This window comes from Maniola jurtina, chromosome 11, assembly GCF_905333055.1.
Source record: "Maniola jurtina chromosome 11, ilManJurt1.1, whole genome shotgun sequence".
In the NCBI taxonomy this organism is placed as follows: Eukaryota; Metazoa; Arthropoda; class Insecta; order Lepidoptera; family Nymphalidae; genus Maniola; species Maniola jurtina.
The window spans coordinates 5,921,154-5,943,973 of NC_060039.1; the positions used below are offsets into that span (position 1 = coordinate 5,921,154).

A 22,820-nucleotide genomic window follows, 5' to 3' on the forward strand; every position below is an offset into this window, starting at 1 on the left:
TGTGAAGGCACAAACAGATAAAACGGTCAAGCGGACAATCGTCTCTCCTTTTAACATTGTAACAAGGAAAGAATAGCAAATATAGATTTTTCCGCCGCGTATTTCCTATTAACCTAAGACACGAAATCACCCAACTAATTTATGCCTTGGCACAGAACAATATCCCAAATGGATTCTGGTTTTCCCATGAGTTCTTGGAGTTATTGGAGTATTTACCTCCTGAATCGCTCTAAATAAACAGGTGTTGGCTCACAACCAAATCGATTAAAATCGTGAAACAAATGCGCAACGGAAATTGCACTCTGCACCAAAAAATGACACTAAAGGCGTGCGTACGCATGTTCGAAGAAGAAACCAATCAAGTGCAAGTCAGACTCGCAACGAAGGGTTCCGTACCATCGCATACAAGAAATAACACTTTTTTTTGTGAAGTTACCACAAATTTCGGATTTTCGAATTTTTTCCTTTCCTTTGTTCTTGTGCTTTATGAAATTGCTACCTGCTAATTTTCATGATTCTAGGTAGAAGTCCCTATAGGTTTTGATTCCCTTGATGGATCTTAAGCCTTAACATAGACGACAGACAAATAGATAGACAGACAGACGACAAAGTGATCCTATAAGGGTTTGAATCTCACTGAATATATACGAGATTCTTCAGAATCACGCGCTGAAAATTGGCTGAATATAAAGCACAATCGTGAATCATCTGAAAATAGACAGTGACGCACAACTTAGCGTTTAACAAACGATCTAATTTGATTGGTAGCGACCGACAACATGTTGATGTTTGAAATTCAAATCATGATTTGACCTTAAAAAGAGCTTTAGGAGATCTAATGCTTTTTTTAAGGAATAATTCAAAGAGACAAGAATTAAGATAAGGAAACAATTCCAACGTAAAAACGAATGATTAGAGGCATTGTTTTGGTCATTACATAACAATGGTAAAAATGCATGATTACGTCAGGACCTTTTTTATCGAAACAATGCAAATGGTTATATAATTGTATTCTAAATGGATTGTTTACTTGGTGCTGGAAATCTTATCTCAATAAGTCAAGCATCAAAAGACAGTCACTAACATTTGAGGTGACCCTAGCAAATAATAATTGAGGTTTCAGTTTTCGGCCGCTAACCCTGATAACCTAACAAAAATTACCAAACAAAATCGGATGTTCGATGGTCGGTTCGTCTGTTGCAACTACTTGCTACTACATTACGCAGTGATACAGTACGGTTGTTGGACTCGTTGGATCAATACAGGCGACTAGAAGGCGAATGCCGGCAGTAGTGTTTTGTGAAGCACGTGCTATAGACGCCTGGTCATAGCGTGCAGTACCAACTGCATGCAGCCCACTTTCGCGCGTGTAATTCGTATTCGTTTGTGAAAGTTATCAACCCGGATGAAACATCATGATGCGGTCAAATAAGTTCGTAATAATAATTAATATTATTATAAGGAAGCCCTTGATTTATTTTGAATTTGAGCTGAATATAATACTAAGTTAATCAGCTAGAGGCTACAATAATTATTTTGCCAGCCCTATAAGAGGAACCTCAAAATCCTATCCTTTAATCTCATTTTTAATTTTTGTTCCGGTAATTATTTTCCGCGATAATTAAACATATATGTCCTTGCCAATTATTGAATCAATAAAAAATTAAGCGAATAATTTTCTGTAAAAAATTATTATTAGTCTACTTTACATTATACATATAATACGTATTTAATAACTCGTTTAAGTTAAATACATGAATAGGTGTTAATTTCAAGTAAGTAATGACTTATTTATTAATAAACATTTAAAGGTAAAATATAATGCTTAGTACCTAATGGTTACGGTAGCAGCTTTGACTTAGATAAATTAATAAGATAATAATAATTAGCGATTGAAAGATATTCCTTGCGGCTTTTGGGCGCCGCGGCCGCCTTCTGATTGCGGCTCTTCTTGCGGCTGCTGATAGTTTTGCTGGATAGCACAATATCTTGATAAATATTTAAAAATTCCTTAAAGTTAAGTAAATGAGTTGACTTTATTTTAAAAATAAGAAATTACTTAATACTTATTCGTTTAAAGTTAAATTTCGCAAAAATTATGAAGATTAAAATTTTGTAAATAAACAGATGATGGTGCAGCAATACTTGGATGCGATCGATAGAGACGCCTTGTGACTTTTGCGGCTCTGATTGCAACTCGTCTTTCGCTTCCTGCTCGTTTTACTGGTTCTAATCGTATCCTGATATGCAATAAATAATCACGAATTTGCCTGCGTGGATTTACCTAATCTTTAATTTTCCGGGATAAAAAATAATGTCACTCTACAGGTCTTTAACCTAGGTATATCCATGCAATAAATCACGCTGATCCGTTGCTCCGTTGCGGTGTGATTGAAGGACAAACCAATAAGCAAACAAACACACTTGTGCATTTAGGTATAATATGGTTAGGATAGTAAAGCCGCGGTCGTACAGCACATTACAATATACTTTCCAGGTGTCAGTGTAACATACCCTCTGCCTTTTGACTGGTAACGGCCGAAATTAATTACTTATCTATCTGTAATCTGTCAATAAGTTTCTTAGCAACATTGTTACTTGTCAAAGTAGACCATTCAATTTTAGACACATTCCAGATAGATTGGTTTTTAACTTCGGCCGTAAGTCGAGGTACAAAGCCTACCGTTGTCAAAGTCTTCCAGCTGAGTGGATAGGATAGCGTCATTAGTCATTAAATACTTCTCATCATCAGGCCCAACAACAAAGTTTGACTAGTGTCATCATCTCAATTAGTTTGACGACCACCCTGGTGCAGTGGTGAGCTCCGTGGTTTCATAAGGTCGTAGGTTCGATTTCCGGCAGAAGCGAGTTGGGAATTTATAGTTTCTAAATTGTCTCTGGTCTGGTCTGGTGGGAGGCTTCGGCCATGGATGCTACCACCCTATCGGCAAAATCGACCCGCCAAGCGATTTAGCATTCCGGTAGTTACGACGCAATGGCGCGTAGAAAGTAGAAACCTATCAGGAAAATCCATTGGTTTAATAAAAGTGCCATACGCCTTCCAAGTTAGCCTGCTTCCATCTTAGACGGCATCACCAATTACCACAAACTGAAATCACAGTCATGGACTAACTTGTATCGCAATAAAAAAACTTTCAATTGACTGGTAGATACCTACTCACTATCTGCTTAGATACAAAATTGTAGCAAGAAATCCATAAAATCAACTAGTTAAACCATCTAAGATTGTCGCAAAGTTCCTGACCCTAGATGAGTCATTGCTAAGCGCAAAGCCTATCGTCAGTAAAAAAGCTTAGGTATTAATTTCAGTCATGTTCATAAGTCAAAACAATAAGGAAGTCGAGATTATGAAGAATAAAGCTCGGAAAAAATCACTGATTGGAACATTTATGCCTATAAAAAAATTAGATCAACGTCACAAAATAGATAAGTAGGTACCTACTTATCTTATTCTGTCTCATGACATCACTTACCTAAAAGTAATTAGCGTCTAAACTTGTCAAGTATGGAGTGCGACTTTGTTTTACACTATTTTAGAGAACAAAAAGTAAAATAGGTATTCATTATACTTATGTGTATTTAATACCTGTTTAAATAAAATATTATTTATGTTTATACATAGAACTGCAACTCAGTTTTACACTACTGCGGTTCTCTCAACTATTTTGTTTTCGATTATTTTCGCCGATATTTTAATTAATATTGTTTAGTATAATAATATTTTTTGTGTAAAAATGATTCTAATAAATAAATTCAAATTAAAAATAAATAGTGCATATATTATATTTTTAATTATATATAAATGGTCTATGTAAAAACTGATGTATAAAAAATCGGTTAAAAAGAAAATGGTGCGCCCAATATTATGTTGAATTGAAAAACGAGAGCGCCCATTATCTGACAAGATCGCCATTCGCGCTCCGCGAGCATTTTTCCACGCGTCCATGACATTGTCTCTTGTGTTGAGGCCAGGGAAAAATCGATCAGAAGTCTATCTGTGCGTCGAGTTGCTGCTAGATTAGTCCCTAGCCTTAATACAATTATTATATTACTAGCCTTCGTCCGCGTGGATTTAGGTTTTTCGAAATCCCGTGGGAACTCTTTTATTTTCCGGGATAAAAAGTAGCTTTTGTGGTAATCCAGGATATTATCTATCTACATTCCAAATTTCAGCCAAATCCGTCTAGTAGTTTTTGCGTGAAGGAGTAACAAACATACACACACACACATACATACAAACTTTCGCCTTTATAATATTAGTGTGATTACACTAATAAATTTAAAGAACCAAGACTATAATACACACTTATTTCTTTAAAAACTTGTTCTGCCAAAAAATGTACAATGAAGCAAAACATTTATAGGACTCGTACTCGTACATAGAAAAACTTAACAAAAGCGCGAAAAAACGACATTATTGCAAATAAGTAGGTATATACATATAGACATAATGATTATTTAAACTGGAGCAAAGAGCAAAGATTTTTCCAGAATTTATCTTGTACGATTGTGTTATCTGTAGTCTTTACTAAACATTTTTGTGAAATAATATGAATTATTTGATATTACAACTTGTAATCTTAGTAAAATATATTGTTTGTTAAGTGGTTCGTCTGCGTGGATAGTTTTCAAAAATGCCATTGGAACTGCCTAATTAGCTTCTTTTTAATCCCCGACCCAAAAAGAGGGGTGTTATAAGTTTGACGTGTGTATCTGTGTGTCTGTGTATCTGTGTATCTGTCTGTGGCATCGTAGCTCCTAAACTAATGAACCGATTTTAATTTAGTTTTTTTTTTTTTGTTTGACAGGTGGCTTGATCGCGAGTGTTCTTAGCTATAATTCTAGAAAATCGGTTCAGCCGTTTGAAAGTTATCAGCTCTTTTCTAGTTACTGTAATCTTCACTTGTCGGAGGTGTTATAAATTTTTAATTTACACTTGTTTAAGTATGTATTGTGTATTGTCATTCCTCACATGATGCATTACGGATCTCTATTATTTAACGAATAGTACCTACTTACCTACCCATAAGGTGACATCGTGGAAAATCTGTTCACGACATTACTAGGATTCGCTCATGAAAGTTTATCAGTATAATCTTCGTTATAATTACGTTATAATTAAACACCAAACCCAAACAAACCACTAATTAAAATGCATTAACACGCCACGCGTAAGCATAAAGAGCTCATTAGAACGCTCTAGTTACAACTAATTAAAACTGTTGATATTGGTAACGTTCATTGTTTACAAATTCTAACAAATTTTTCTTTGTTTACAGATTCATTAAAACAAGTGAAGTTCCAACTTGAACCCGATCGTGACAACGGCTTGGCCTAGAAGAGTCTGTACAAAGTCAACATAAACAAGTACCACTCATTAATCATTAGTAGACAATAACCCTATGTGGGGAAGAATGGATAGATAAGAAACTCATAAACATACCGGATCACCGCCGACATAGTACGTCGTTGATAACGAGAAAGTGTGATTTTAAATCAAAAACTTAAAATTAAAAACGTTCCGATCAGTACAAACTAATACTTTACAGTTGAAACATATCTTCAAATATTTTAGTGTATATTCTACATAATATATGTAATAAAGTCGCCCGCATTTTTAGCAGAATTTAAAAAGTGAGTGATAAAAAGTGATAACGATGACGCCAGGAGTAAAGGGTGATCTGTGTACGGAACTTAGCAACAACAATGTGATACCTTTGCTACCACGTGATACTATGCACTTGGAGTTTAAAGATGTAACCTGTTCCATTAATACGTTCGACATCTCCAAGTTTCGTTTTGGTAAGTTTTGTTTCAATCATTAAAATCTCTATGGTCTCTATCAAATCTCCCTATCTGTTCGTCTAAGGGCGGCGCACATATGGCGGAGCGCAGCGCAGAGCATTTTTCACAGTCAAAGTATTATCGACATTGTCCTAATTGAAATAATATCTAAAATCAATTGCGCATCCGTGCGGATACTCGCGCATCCGCGCGCAGTTCCGCGCGTGCTCGCGAATTCTCTGGTACAAATTCGCGTAATGTGTCACGCGATTAGAAAATTTCGCGGGCATGCTCTGCGCTGCGCTTGCGGCGCACTTATTACTCACTAGCTATTACCCGCGGCTTCGCCCGCGTGACTCAAGGTTTTAATAACAATTGAGGTTTGTTACAATATTTTTTGGTGCAATGCCTAAGTTATTTTATCTTGTTTTATAGCATGCTATCCTGCGGGAACTAAGTATTTTTTTTTGTGAAAGGAAAAGTAGTCTATATTACTTTTTCCTCGACTGTGTCTATGCAAAAAATGACGTCAATTCATAGCTCTTAAAGGCGAACCAAGTCGTCCTTTTCGAATAGATGGGATGTAAAATGTTTTGAAAGTTCATTTACACTATCTATAAGAAATAATGTGTGACAAGTGTAAATTAAAAATTTTCAACACCCCCGACAAATCATTTTCAAATAAATATTTATGTATATCTATGTAGGCAACGTCCATCTTGACAGCTTGACATATTTTGTCAATTGACATAATATTATGAACCTAACGGTTATGTAACCTTCTTTTCTACAAGAAAACTAGAAAAGAGCTGATAACTCTTGAACGGCTGAACCAATTTTTTTGGATTATAGCTAAGAACACTCTCGATCAAGCCACCTTTCAAACAAAAAAAACTAAATTAAAATCGGTTCATTCGTTTAGGCGCTACGATGCCACAGACAGATACACAGATACACAGATACACACGTCAAACTTATAACACCCCTCTTTTTGGGTCGGGGGTTAAAAAATGCGATTGCGGACGCGTTTTAAAGTCGGATGTCATTTAAGGACCTCGACAAACGTTACGTCAAATGAGGTTTACATTGATACAACACGAGAGGTGTTTTTTTTTTAGTGGCAAAAGCTATCCGCAAATCGTTTTATACTCATATTAATTAAAATGAATTTATTTAAGAGATTAAGAAAAAAATACTTATATAGAAAAAGAACTATTAAAGTTACTAAACTACTAGGTAAACTACGAGCGCTAAAGCTTTTCTTATGAAAATGAAATATTAATTTTAGAAACAAGTAGGTATGATAGGATAAACCATTTGCAGTTTAATATAACTTCAGACTTTTAAAAGAATAAAACAACCTTCCAACAGCATTGGGATTCTTGGAGTCCATTTCGAGCGAGATCCAATTTCGGGATCACTTGGAAGGTAAAGCCAAATTAGCCTCCAAAAAGCTTGGGGTGCTTAACAGAGCAATGCGATACTTCGTACCCAAGCACAGGCTCCTTCTTTATAAAGTGCAAGTCCGCCCACATATGGAGTACTGCTCACATCTTTAGGCCGGAGCATCCTAGTACCAACTCCTTCCATGTGATCGGATCCAAAGGCTCGCGAGCTGTTCGACTTGTGAACGATACAGAACTAACTAGCTCGTTGGAAAGCCTGCAGCACCGCAAAGATGTAAGCTCCCATTGCGTGTTCTATCTCCATTATAATGGAGAGTGCTGTGAAGAGCAGTTTGACCTCGTTCCACCCTCCTTTTTCTACAACCGTACCGCACGCCACCGTAACCAATTTCACCCTCACCACCTGGATGTCTGATGCACTTCGACCGCCCGTTGTGCCATAATCCTTTTTTCCACGCACATGCAAACTGTGGAATCAACTCCCATCAGCGGTGTTCTCACTAGCTTTCTTATGACATGGATTTATAAAGATATTTGGTTTTTTGTAACCTGTCATTTTTGTATTTTTGGTGCAATAAAGTAGGTATATAGGTATACACACACACATATTACAAAGTAACAGTTGCTGTCCAAATAATGGCAATTACGATTAAATTCGAATCTCGTGCTCATATAATGCATATTATAAAGGCAAGAGTTATTAATTCCATTATTATATTATTATATTTGATTCTAACATTGTTACTTTACCAAGAAGATATAATTTACAATGTAACCGATTCCATTCAATTAAAAGCGTTGTTCTAATTGCTATAATAATAATCTCAACTAAATTCGAATCTCGTGTACATTTAATATGTAACACAGTGTATAATTCATATTATAAAGTTTTAATATGACACGGGGTAATAATACAATTATTATATTTTGTTGGTAACGTTTACCAAGAAGATATAAATTACAAATTACAAACTCCATTCCATTCCATCAGCCTGTATACGTCCACTGCTGGACATAGGCCTTTCCAAGAGCGCACCACATAACACGGTTCTCCGCCGTCCTCAGCCATCCGCTCTCCGTCACCTTCTTCAGGTCATCGGTCCAGCGGGCTGGAGGTCGTCCCACACTGCGCTTACCGGTACGCGGTCTCCACTCCAGAACACGTCTGCCCCATCGGCCGTCGGTTCTGCGAAAGATAATAACCTGTCCATTACCACTTCAGCTTGCTGATCCTATAAGCTATGTCAGTCGCTTTTGTTCTTCTGCGAATTTCATCGTTCCGGATTTTAGCCCTGACAGTAACAATATAACATTGTTCCAATGGCTATATGACAATATATGACAGTCACGATTAAATTCGAATCTCGTGTAAGTGTATATAATATACCTAATGCAGTTTTAAAGTAAAGTTTGTAATACGTAAGTACCTATAGTATCTATTATTTGTTTGTGCGACATTGTTACTTTACCAAGAAGATATTACATCGCTGACTCCGTCCAATTAAAAACAATTGTACCAATTGCTTTAATGACAATCACGATTAAATTCCCATGTATAAAGCATATAAACATACGAATAGGTATACTTAGATACTTATTATCTACACTATTCATTATTACTATAGGTATTATTTGCGCATGTTCCATCAAATTATAATTAATCATCAAAATTATTATTGTGGTCATGAAAATGTGGAAGCATTTTATTGAAAAGCAAATATTATGATATTTATTACTTTACCTACTAACATGATCACGACATAATATTTGGATTGATCGTTATAAAATCTCATCGATCGTTATAAAATCTTAATGACGGCTTTTACTCTTATCTTGAAACTCTTGTTAAAGCAACGATGCAAATGACATCTTACGATGAACTTAGAAATTATCTAATGCACAGATGCCTCCAAACAAATGGCACTCATTTGAATACTGTCCAATCAAACTTAATGACATTTTGTAGCTATACGGTTTAGGAACTTATAATATGTGTGGTTTGTCAGATTTCCGTTAAAATATTTACTTTCAAAGATACCCGAGGGTATCTTTATATACGCAAGGGTTTACATACAAATCTTTAAGCCGATGTAACTTTTAAACCAAATATCTTTATTAAATATTTTTACGGAAATCGGTCGAACCAACACAGACATATCGTCTTATTCATAATAAGAATATATTGAATTGACATATAGTCTTATTCATTATAAGAATATAAGAATAATATCATATTAGTTTCTAGAACTTGTCTACAAAATTTGGCTGATAATCAAATATAAAATTACGTTTGTAAGGCAAGGTAAACGTGCTAGCAGCTAGGCAAACTTTTCTTAATTATTAAATTAAATCAATGACTCTCGTAATATCACACTATTCTTCGGGATCGTGCTTTCAATACTTCAACGTGAGAGTGCGATCAATAACTACTAAATAGGTATTGCCCTACTACCTACTAACCTTACTTTGTGGCCTTGCCCTTGCGTTCTGCTGTAGCAGTAGAAAAAAGCCTGTCAAGAGCTAGTCAGACTTGCACACGAAGGGTTCCGTCATCCGTGAAATCGCACAATATATACCCGTATGTACTCTTTATTTTATTTTAATTTGCATGCCGGCCATTTTGAAATTCACCATCTTGGTTTTTTATTAATTTTGTTATAGCGGCAATAGAAATACAAACTGAAAATTTCAACCCTCTAGTCTCTACCTATTTGATACTATCCATGAGAAAAGTAGGTACATTCCGCTGATAAACAGACGGATGCAAAGCGGAGGCTTTAGGGTCCCGTTGACATCCTTTGGGTACTACGGAACCTTAATAATGATCGCTATAGGTACAGAACTGACGCCATTACATGGTATAAATTTTTTATACAAATTTGCCTTTATGTATTTATTTTAAGAATACATAATTCGTAATGACGAAAACTTGAGAAATGTGTGAGTAAGCCCCTCTCGTGCGAATGATGCCTTAGACCTAATTCGCACGAGCGTTAAAAAAGCGTTACGTTAAAACCCGGCGTTGCGCTGACAATACGAAGTGCGCGTTAAAAAAGCGTTGACGTGTTCAACAGATACTTGTTCAAATAGAACATTTCTGTTTGAACGCTTTTTTAACGGACGTTAAAAAAGCTCTCGTGCGGGTGAGGCCTTATTCTATTTGACGGTTATAGCATTTAAGTAGGCATTACACAGCCATCATGATAAATATCAACATAGGTTAGCATTCGTGTGCTAATAAAAGCATTGTGAGCAGTCTACAGCTACTTGCTACTTAAGAAATTAAGGTCAAGGAAATTGCGTTGTCTAGATAACGGTGAGTACAGACTTAAATCAAAATAGTCTATTATCAAAAAGATTTAAAAAAAATTCAAAATTCAATTTTTTTTTCAGTTCGATTTTTACAAGTACTTTTGAATCGTCAAGAGCATCTACCACTGGTTCGGAATACTTTCTCCTTCCTAGAAGATTGAAACTACTGATGATGATACTTAAGCGCATTTCACATAAATTTATTTAATCTCATTTATTTATTTTGCACATTCTACCCTTTTTTTAAAAATGTTCAAAAATAACAGAAACGCAGAAAGAACAAAAAATAAAATAACAGCAACACCAAAATCAATAAATAACAGAAACAAAAGAGAAATAAAATAACGAAACAACAGAAAACTAAAGTAACGGAAGAAAAAAAAAAACTTTGGATAAAAATACGGTAAAATGGGTCCCACTAGCAGCGGGGTGGGTTGGACCCAAGCCGCCAGTGGTCAGGGCTCCAGAGTGAGGAACCTCCTCACAATGCGTGCCGTCTCAAGAATCACTGCCTTCTGTATCTTACCCTTGACCCAATTTATTATTATTAGATTGGTTTCCATTTCGTATGATTTAGCATTGTATTAGCAGCGTTTATACTTACGCTAGCTTAGGCATATAATATCGAGTTCTATTTAAAGTGCAAAATGTCTAAAGTTTGTGCTCTTATGCTTTGAATAGATAAACATAATGACACGTGTATTTCAGTCAGCAGTTTTATTTGCATAAAACTAACTGTTTATATTATAACGGTTATTGCAAGACTGCATTCTTCATCTATACCTAGGATACATAGGTAACTAATATTATAAGACATCACCTGAGTAAGTGACTAACTGATATATCAACGCATATCCTAAACCACTTGGGTTAAAAACTTGAAATTTTGGTAGTAGATTCCTTTTATGACGTAGGCACTCACTAAAGGAAAGATTTTTTGGAAATTCTACTCCTAAAGGGGTTAAATACACATAATATTTGCGCTTTCAATAAAAAAATTAAGAGATATATTATGTTTCAGGATTTGAAGCAACCCGAAGAAATTTTCAGGAATTTAAGTGAAACAGGGGCTCAGTCAGTTAATATTACATTAATAAAGGTGAAACTGACTCACATATCAATAAACTTGAGATTTTGCATGAAGATTTTGAACGTGAAAGAAAGGATGTACCTATATACCTACCTATAGTTCGCGACAGGTTGACATGGCTTGGGATGGGGACGCCCCGCACACCCGCACAGCCCCCGCACTAACCCGCATACCCCGTTCGCCATCTCAATCTGTCGCGAACTTATAGATGCCTGCTGATAGGATTGATACAGTTTCATCATTATTTCACTAAAATGCTAATCACTATGACTGGCGCATTTATTCACTTACGAATAATATAACCATAATAATAAATTGTTTCACGCTCCCGATTACTCACCAGTAGTCGTGACTATTTTCCCATGATGCAATATTGTTCGTAGTTAGGTACCTATACAGGAAATTTGTATTGTTATTTAAACAGCGGAAACCTGAGTAATTTAACGAATGAAAGCCAAATATATTCCACTCACATCCATATCCTAATATTTTAGGACTTAAACAGACATAAATGCAATACTAAGAAACTGCACGCATAAAAAATACTACCATTTTTCCTCAAAACTAATGGTAGGTACCATTCGCAAGACTCTGATGGGCTACGTGAAATCAATTGCTTGCAAGAACCATTGATTTCACGCAGTGCAGTTAATTCTTCATACAGTTCATTTGATTATATTACCCACGACTTAATCCGCATAACCTTAGGCTTTTAAAAATCACTCGGGAACCTTGATTTTCCTGGATACAAGGTGCCATCTATCTCTGTATAAAATCAATGATGCCAGTGACTTAATTCACGTGTATTTGAGTTTTTTTTTTGATGAAAAAAAAAAAAAAATTGGGGACAAATAGAAGCCTAAGTCAGTGTCCGGCATGCAAGTTTCCGCTATACCAAACGTCAAAATTAAGAGTAACAAACAGAAAAACAAACAGACGCACTTTCCCATTTATGATACTACACTACAGTCAGTTGCTTTCGCGTTATGTGTATTCTAGGCTCAAGACTTTTCCGGTTGAGTTATAACAACAATAGCTCTATCAGAGGATGTACCTAAAACAAATCGTAGTCAATTTTTAAGGTGAGGCTACGCGCTTTAAATGCATGCAGCTTATCTTTGGAGGTTATTAATAATCAAGTAATGATTGCAAACACCTTGTAGATCTATATAATGAATAACAATAACAAAGACCGTTATCAGTAAGATAAGCTATGACAAACTGAATCACATCCTCATCACATGCATAAAATGCAGACGCGCATTACGCGCGTCCGGTCCATTCGCCGATCAATGTATCTCAATCGTAATTTCCAATACCTCAAAAACAAATGGTCATCGATGTAAAATGGCATATGATTGAGTAATAAACATCCAAACATTCACACTCTCACATTTATAATATTATATTAGGATTAGGATTAGGATTTAGATGACGTCATCAATCACGCCCCTCATATTTGTTATTTGCATGCCGGAGCGTAGCTCGCGGTGTGGGCAGCGCGTGCGCTTCTTCCGTAGTGTGCAATCAGCTATAGCTACTCCAGTATTGCAAACATTTCGTAGATTTTCAAGGCTTGCAATAATTAATACAAGTGAATCCGTTTCTTTATTGCGTAGTATTGCATGCTATTGATTATTGGTTATTAGCACCCACCTATTACATGCATGTAAACAACACGCACAATCAAAATCTGAACGATATAGCGCAACTGATTTGCCGTTTGCAGTTGGACTGACCTACTTATTCTACATGGGGACATTAAATGTGAATGTGTTATAGATAGGTACCTATACCCACACGTAACGCTCTTAAGTCGTAAAAAAAATTAAAACCGGTCAAGTGCGAGTTGCGCCTCGCTCTTTTAAGGTTCCGTACAAAATAATTCATATTTTTTAATTAATTCATATTCGTCATATTTTGGGTGTATGAAATACTTATTTCTTTTCCGAGCTAGAACCTCGAAATAAATCGTGAAAGAAAACCCCAAAAAATGTTCGTTTGTTTTCGTCACAGCTTACAAACTGTTTCATAAATCGTTGTTTTCAGTATTTGTTGTTAAATACAGTATATGGTAGGTACATAATATGCTGAAATGTCACATTCCTAACTAGTTTAGTTTTTGGGATAGCCCCGTCACAAAAACGGTTTAAAACTGTCAATTTTGACGGCCCCCCCATTTACTTATTTTTTAAGATAAAAAATATATTCGTACCTACTCTACTCGATGAGTTCTAAACAATGATACCCCACATGCTAGGGTAAGAAAAAAAAATATTTTTTTTACTTCTTTTTCATGTATGGGAGCGCCCTTGAAAAATAATTTAATTAAATTTCTGATTCAATATTTTGTTTTGGGTTCTGCACCGAATTTCAGGTTTGTAACTTATTTAGTCTACCAGCTAGAGGCCGGTGACACGCTGACAGACAGACAGACAGATAGACAGCAGAGTGACATTAATTGGGCTCCATTTTTACCCTTTGGGTACGGAACTCTGAAAAACCATGACTGCCCTGCCAAAAAGCCAATTTAGAAACGCTTAGCTCTAGAACCTTCGTAGTACGCATTCTGCCCTACAAACCTACTGCCACGTGTATTTTATGTACTTGAATCCGGTAGTCATTCAACTTCATCTTGTGAAAGCCGTTGGTTACGTCTATACTTGGATTTCCTTTAAAGTTGTTAACTTAGCTTTGATTGTTTACATAATGTAAAAATCTAGTTACAATTTAATAAGTGTTCAACGATCAACAAGATCTACTTTTCAAGACTCTACCACCGGTTCTGAGAGGAGGTTTCTTTGAGAAGAGCTGGTATGAAACTCAGCATAATTCATAATTCGAATTCTGGATCACAACCCATATTATTTCCAACTTAGGTTACATAAATAGGCAGGTACCTACTTACATAATACCTATTACATTTTTACGATAATACCTATCACATAATATTATGGAGAATCAAACGGATATTTAAGATTTTTGCGGTTCCGTACCTCAAAAGAAAAAACGGAACCTTTATAAGATCACTTTGTTGTCTGTCTGTCCGACCGTCCGTCCGTCCGTCCGTCCGTCGTGTCTGTCAAGAAAACGTATAGGGTACTTCCCGTTGACCTAGAATCATGAAAGGCAGCTAGGTTAGGTATTATAGCATAAATAAAGGAATAAATCCGAAAACCAAGAATTTGTGGTTACATTATTTAAAAAAATTAAAATGTTTTTTAATTTTCAAAGTGAGATAACTATGCCAAGTAGGGTACCATAATATGAAAGGGCTTTACTTCTACATTCTAGAACAGATTTTTATTTACTTTTAAGCATAATAATTTTTGATTTATCGTGCAAAATGTCGGAAAAATACCCGAGTACGGAACCCTCGGTGCGCGAGTCTGACTCGCACTTGGCCGGATTTTAACGTACAACTTCAAACTACGTAGCACGATTTACATAACAAATAAAGGCTAGGAGCGATAAAATCTTATCGGTCCCGTTTCGTGGAGCTGCTCTGCTATTGTGATTCGCAACACAATGTGGATTTTTTATGCAAAAACCACACTCGGGAAGCATTCTACTAAAAACATGAACAATAGTAAAATATATGATGCCAATACTAATTAGATTCATTGTGCGCTGAGTTGCCATTTTTGGTGTATCGGTTACATTAGATCACTTTTAAATGAGGAGCTAGCAAACAATAGCAGTCTCGTGTGTTTTGCCTGTTTTTGACCTTCACTTTGAAACACAATGTCTTTCTGCAGACCAAAAAATATTTTTTGAGCTATCGACAAAACACGTGAGAGTTTTCAAAAACTAATGTTACTAAAAAGAACCAAGTAGGACCAAATTTTTTAGTTGGTTTTTAATTAGTTCTTACGTAGCATTATTTTAAAAATTCTTGTTGGTTTTTTAATAACTCAAAAAAAAGTTAACAGGTTTTTAGGGTTTCGTACCTCAAAAGGAAAAACGGAACCCTTATAGGATCACTTTGTTGTCTGTCTGTCTGTCTGTTCGTCCGTCTGTCAAGAAACCTATAGGGTACTTCCCGTTGACCTAGAATCATGAATTGGCAGGTAGGTAGGTCTTATAGCACAAGTACAGGAATAAATCTGAAAACTGCGAATTTGTGGTTACATCATTAAAAAAAATTTAAATGTGTTTAAATTTTCAAAGTAAGATAACTATACTAAGTGGGGTATCATATGATAATGCTTTACCTGTACATTCTAAAACAGATTTTCATTTATTTTTCTGCATAATAGTTTTTGATTTATGGTGCAAAATGTTAGAAAAAATACCCTAGTACGGAACCCTCAGTGCGCGAGTCTGACTTGCCGGTTTTTTTAGCTAAAGGGCGGCAGTATTCAGCCCCGAAATATTATTACGAATATTAATAAAAACCAGTTCTAATGTAAAGAAAGCGAACATCAAAAGCATGCATCTTCTCGGTTAAGTAGGTACGAGTACCTTGCTTAAGTTCGTTTATTTAAGATTTTTCAATTTTAAACATTTTCTTTTCGAGCTTGATGTTTGTAAAGGACTTCATAAAACTTTTTGGTTAAGAAGCATACTTTTTATATTGTGAAAGCAGCCTCAATTCTTTTATTTATTTAAGTAAACATTTTATACCTACGTAAGTACCATAATATAATTACCCACATTACATAGCGTCACTGGTCGCTGTCCTGTCCCGCCAACTATGTGGCGAAGCCTTTAGAGATAAACATAGGTATGAGGTTCAAGGATGGTCAATACTCTGATTTTGAGTTTATTCACACTTGATCAATAAACAACTGACGAGATTATGCGTGTATTAATTCGAGTAGTAACTTAGTTTCAAGGTTACTACGTGCCTCTGTCGGAAGAAATAAGGCAAGTTTTATATTAAGACCATCTTATTTCTTGTTGTTGATAAATTGGATAGGTAACCTACTTACTATGGCATTGTTACTCATCAATGCGCTTCATACAAGTCATATTTGACTTTACTTAGGTACGTATATTATGAATAAGAATTTGGAATCCTAAGTAGAATGGATTGACCTTCCCGTGAAAAATCCGCAATTTCATAGGTGAAGAAGACATCCAAGTGGGCGTAGGAGACGTACCCTTGCAATATTTTTTAGCGTGTAAGGGTGCGTTTCCACTATAGAGCTTAACAAAGACGTGTTTTCGACCAATCATGTTATTGTTAGGTGACATCGCGTCATTTCTCAAAAATCTCATTGGTCGAGAACATACAGACCTACGCTCCGCTCCACTTCAGTGCACCGTAATGTCCTGCCATGCATTTTCCGCTTTATGTCTATTAAGCCTTGAGATTTCTACTACTTTCTACTACCTCAGTATTTATACGAGTGCCTGCCTACTTAGCATTCTCGTTAATTTTATCAAGCAATGTAAAACATTATTCGGTCGTTTACCTCTGTTTTTAACCCCCAACCCAAAAAGAGGGGTGTTATAAGTTTGACGTATGTATCTGTGTATCTATGTATCTGTCGGTGGCATCGTAGCTCCTAAACGAATGGACCGATTTTAATTTAGTTTTTTTTGTTTGAAAGGTGGCTTGATCGAGAGTGTTCTTAGCTATAATCGAAGAAAATCGGTTCAGCCGTTTGAAAGTTATCAGCTCTTTTCTAATTTATGTAACCTTCACTTGTCGGGGGTGTTGTAAATTTTTAATTTACATTTGTATCACTGAAAAATACTAAATTACCATGAATGTACCTGCTGTAATAACTGAATTCTGTAATAATGACTGAGTATAATAATATAATATCGTAACAAAATGCGTTGACTTATCCTCAACACATGATATAAAAAAAAATATGCAGTTTCGTTGTTAGTAACGACTTGTAGATGACTTTTGTAAGTTTTTATTACTTAACTTACCTAATTAGTTGCTTACCTAAGTAGGTATTCTTATTTCATGTATTTAATGATATTAATTAAAGACGATTACGTACCTACTTTAAGGAGCAACAAAAAATATTTAAATATTAATTTTTAAAGCTACAAAAAGCAAACAGGTCGCCTGATTTTGATGCGATAGAGTCTTGGGTAGTCTTGAGCTAAGTAGACACTAGCTAGTGTGACTATGTAGCTCTCGTACCTAAATCTTTTGAAGTTTTTAGGGTTCCGTGTCTGTCTGTCCGTCTGCCCGTCCGTAGTGTCTGTCAAGAAAACCTATAGGGTACTTCCCGTTGACCTAGAATCATGAAATTTGGCAGGAAGGTAGATCTTATAGCACAAGTAAAGGAATAAATCTGAAAACCGTGGTTTGTGGTTACATCAATAAAAAAAATTAAAATGTGTTTCAATTTTTAACTTAGATAACTATACCAAGCGGGGTATCATATGAAAGGGATTTACATGTATATTCTAACAGATTTTTATGCATAATAGTTTTTGATTTATCGAGCAAAATGTTGGAAAATTACCCGAGTACGGAACCTTCGGTGCGCGAGTCTGATTCGCACTTGGCCGGTTTTTTGAATTCAAGATTCCAAGAGCTAATAAATAATTAGCTTCTAAAGTAGGTAATTAACTTCTATAATAATTCTAAAATATTCTTAGACATAATATTAGGAATTTACAGAGTTTCTTTTGTCTGTATATAATAAATAATTATTATAATTAATTAATACCTACTAGGTTTTGTGTTTTATTTTTATTAGTTCAGGTTTAGTAAGTAGGTAATTTTTTTTTGAGAGCCAAGGCTACCTTTTTCCTCCACTACTACGAATTACAATATAGAGCTTTTAACATGTTAGTTACTAAGTACCTAACAACGTATAATCATAAATTGCACGAGACGCGTTTTACGATCGGCAGTACATAAATTCGCACGTCTTATCCAATTAATTTAACAGGGCTCTCTCCGTCACTAGCTTCATACAATCGTAGTTCCAATTATTTCATTTGAATATTAAGCAACCAAAGTCCATAAAATTTTGATATATTCTAGAAACTAATTTCTGTGTCTGTGGTGTTTTAGATTTTTCTAAAAATATGTAGTTTTAAAATTACAGGGGCACAAAGATATGTATGTAAATTTTTAAGACCGCGTAACTTTGAAACCAAATATTTTAACAGAAATCTGGAAAACCACAGACATAGATATTAGTTTCTAGAATATGTCTGCAAAATTTCATGGACTTTGGTTGCTTAATATTCAAATGAAATTGGAACTACGTCTGTATGAAGCTAGTGACGGAGAGACCCCTCTTAAGACCTAAGTGTTAAATTACAGCTTTGTTTTACTGTTATTAGTGGTTGGGTTGCTAATTTATATGACTTCCGCCGCTTATTAGATTCCCAAGTGTCAGTCTCTATGTCAGGAGTAGGTATTAATTTATTATCAGTGTTGCAGTATGAATACCTCCGTTATAAACAAAAGATATTAAGTATGTGCGAGAAATAAGGATGAGAATTATACTGGCTTCCCACGGTGTGCGATTTTGCCGATTATCACGTACGGCCGACGGCCTCGGACAGCCACGAACTCGACACAAACAAGGCTTGAACAACGACGCAGTGTCTGCGCTACCACGGACGATAATCTTCCCATGGTGCGCCGGTGCGGACTTGTCCGCGTCCGTCCGCAATATCACGCACCGTGAGAGCCCGGTATAACGTATATAGCAACGAATGTATGTGTGTTTTAGCTCATTTTCTTCGCAGGGATTAAAAAGGGTTCAATGAACCAAGGCGTGAAATTCAAGCAATGATTTAATCATGAGTTTCACATTCCTTTACCCTTGCTATGCTACGAATCCTTGTACTGACAGCCAAATCGTAAGGCACTCGTACCTACCTAATACCTGTTCTTGTACCTGCAGACACGTGATATGATATCAAACCCAAACGTTGCAAATTATGTAGGTACCTACTTAATGCTAACTTATATAGATAGGTATTCGTTATTGTTCAACCAAAAAAAAAAAGATTACGATGAATTGAGAACCTCCTCCTTTTTTGGAAGTCGGTTAAAAATACGTTTGCGTAGAGAAGTGCGTATGAAGTTGTAACCTTATAGGTAATCCTCATCAGTACCTACACAGTAAATTTGGTTTGACATGGAAATGATTTATTCATGATGCGACAACTTTAGTTAGGTATCTGACTGTGTATGTACAACGTGCTTTATTATTCGCAAATTTTTACGTCATTCAACTGAGTTACTAATCAGGACACGTTGTTCAACGCATATTTTTTCTATGCGAACCTTATGTAAAAAACCGGTCAAGTCCGAGTCGGACTCCGACGAAGGGTCCGTATCATCGTTCACGTTTTTCAGATTTTTCCCTTTATCTACTTGTGATATAAGGACAGTGCTACCTACCAATCTGCTTTCATGATTCTAGGCCAACGGGAAGTACCTACACTCTACAGGGTTTTGATATCCTTGATCGGTCTGACTCTTGATAGGCACGACAGACAGACAGACAAACAAAGTGATCCTATAAGAGTTCCTTTTTTCTCTGGAAATACGGAACCTTAAAAACAAATCAAATATCTAGTAATTTTATGATAACTCAATGATTTAAAAAATAATTGCTATGACTGATTTGTCATTATCAATTCATCATTTATCATTTTTTTTGTCTACGTAATATATTCGTATCATTTTAGAATATTTTAATATCTTGTAATATATTGTTTCACTCATACAAGCTAATAAAGTGAAATTACATTCAAAGCTGACAGGCGAATTTATGATTGTATTATGCAATCCAAGAAATGCATACACGATCGATATTGTAAAGCGAAAGAGTAAATAAACTATCTACCTACTTACCTGTTAAGTGAAAGCCTCCTTTCGTATTACAGAAAGGAAAATGGAACTTGGCTGCGACAGACAATATGATTTTATGGTGGATCACACTAATATTATAAAGGAGAAAGTTTGTATGTGTGTGTGTGTGTATGTTTGTTACTCCTTCACGCAAAAACTTCTGAACGGTTTGGGCTGAAATTTAGAATGGCAATAGATTATACCCTGGATTAGCACATAGGCTACTTTTTATTCCGGAAAATAAAAGAGTTCTCACGGGAATTTTAAAAAACCTATATCCACGCGAACGAAGTCGTGGGCATCAGCTAGTTGACAATAATTTCGCACTAGATGATGCCCGCAACTTCCTCCGCGTGGATTTAGGTTTTAGATTTTCCGACACACACATTTTAATTACAATATTAAGTATGGATTATTCCGTCTAATCGTATACTTTATATAAATAAATCGAAGATATAAAAATAGGGTGTCTATATTACACACGTCATAGTTTTTTATCGCCTATACATAACTCTGTAATTATAATTAATAATCATTATAAGTAAAATATTAATTTAAGAAAAATAATAATATCTTACACCTGTGAAGAAGGAAAATATAGAATACTACCTACGTAATAAAATAAAATTATAGATTATCTATAATACACCAAGTGCTTGCAGGATTTACAATGAAAATCCATAAGTTTCTTCTTATGGCCTCAATAGGTATACGAACCAACTTAAAGATTTTCATTATAATTCCTGCAAGCACCTGGGAGTTAGAAACATAATGATATATCACACAGATTGATTGAATTACGTAAGCGGCTGCTATCTAACTTTTATCTACGAGATTAGGTCATTTGAACTATACAGGAAGTAAGTAGGTAATTATGCTTTCGTAATATTAAACTGGCATTTTTTGTAAACAAAGTGTATTACATAAACGTAGACATTCTTGAAACTTCTTTCTATATGCTTGGAAAATATTTGGCTAATAGTGATTCAAAACATATAATTAACTAGCTGAAGCCCGCGACTTCGTTCGCGTGGATGTAGGTTTTTTAAAAATTCCCATGGGAACTTTTTGATTTTTCGGGATAAAAAGTAGCCTATGTGCTAATCCAGGGTATAATGTATCTCCATTCTAAATTTCAGCCCAATCCGTCCAGTAGTTTTTGCGTGAAGGAGTAACAAACATACACACACACACACACACACACACACACACACTCACACACACACACACACACACACACACACACACACACTCTCACACACACACACACACACACACACACACACACACACACACACACACACACACACACACACACACACACACACACACACACACACACACATACAAACTTTCTCTTTTATAATATTAGTGTGATTAACGAGTACAGTTTTAGGTCGTCCAAGTAGTCCCCAACTCTACACGTAACTTATTCATATCTACTTAAAATAAAATTATTACTTACAAGTGTAAATTAAAAATTTATAACACCCCCAACGATCCAAAGTATCTGAGTTTTCCAAAACATCATTTTCAAATAAATAATTATGTATTTAGGCAACGTCCATCTTGACAGCTTGACATTTTGTCTATTGACATAATATTATGAACCTAACGGTTATCTAACCTTCTTTTCTACAAGAAAACTAGAAAAGAGCTGATAACTCTTAAACGGCTGAACCAATTTTTTTAGATTATAGCTAAGAACACTCTCGATCAAGCCACCTTTCAAACAAAAAAAACTAAATTAAAATCGGTTCATTCGTTTAGGCGCTACGATGCCACAGACAGATACACAGATACACAGATACACAGATACACAGATACATACACAGACACACAGATACACAGATACACACGTCAAACTTATAACACCCCTCTTTTTGGGTCGGGGGTTAAAAACTGTATCTAAGACGATTTTTATACTTTCTTCAAACATATACATATAGTAATAATATATCGTAATATATTTCATAATATATTTATAGTGGATTTGTTAGTCGGTATTTTTTTTATTATATGTATAGATTAGTTTGGGTTTTAACTATCGTTAAAACTCAACGTTTTTTGACGTTATCACGTCACAACAAAACAACTTTACCATGACTAATATCTTCAAACTGTCAATCACACTTAGGGTCGTTTCGCTCAAACAAATAAAGGTCGTGGGTAAAAGGTTAACCACAGAAAATGAGATGAATACTGAACAATAATGTATTGTTTTTCCGTACCTAAAATTATTTTACAGTTATAACCACGTGTAACTTCGGCTTTTATTCGGGGGTTTAAACGCGGACACGGACCTCTAACTTTTCGGATTTATTGCTTTAACGAAGGAAAACATTTCAAGGAAACCTGCATGCTTGAGAGTTCTCCATAATGTTCTCAAAGGTGTGTGAAGTCTGCCAATCCG

At 35.5% G+C, this 22,820-nt stretch overlaps 1 protein-coding gene across 1 annotated transcript in view; it reads left to right on the plus strand.

Moving 5' to 3' along the window:
- Positions 1–1,241: 1,241 nt before the first annotated feature.
- The window catches only part of LOC123869964 (ATP-binding cassette sub-family G member 1-like), a 41,498-nt gene continuing 19,919 nt past the window's right edge, over positions 1,242–22,820 (plus strand). The window contains exons 1-2 of the mRNA XM_045913092.1: positions 1,242–1,432; positions 5,301–5,823. Of these exons, the coding sequence (XP_045769048.1) occupies positions 5,679–5,823 (145 nt within the window). The 5' untranslated portion in view covers positions 1,242–1,432; positions 5,301–5,678. The remainder of the gene's footprint in view (positions 1,433–5,300; positions 5,824–22,820) is intronic.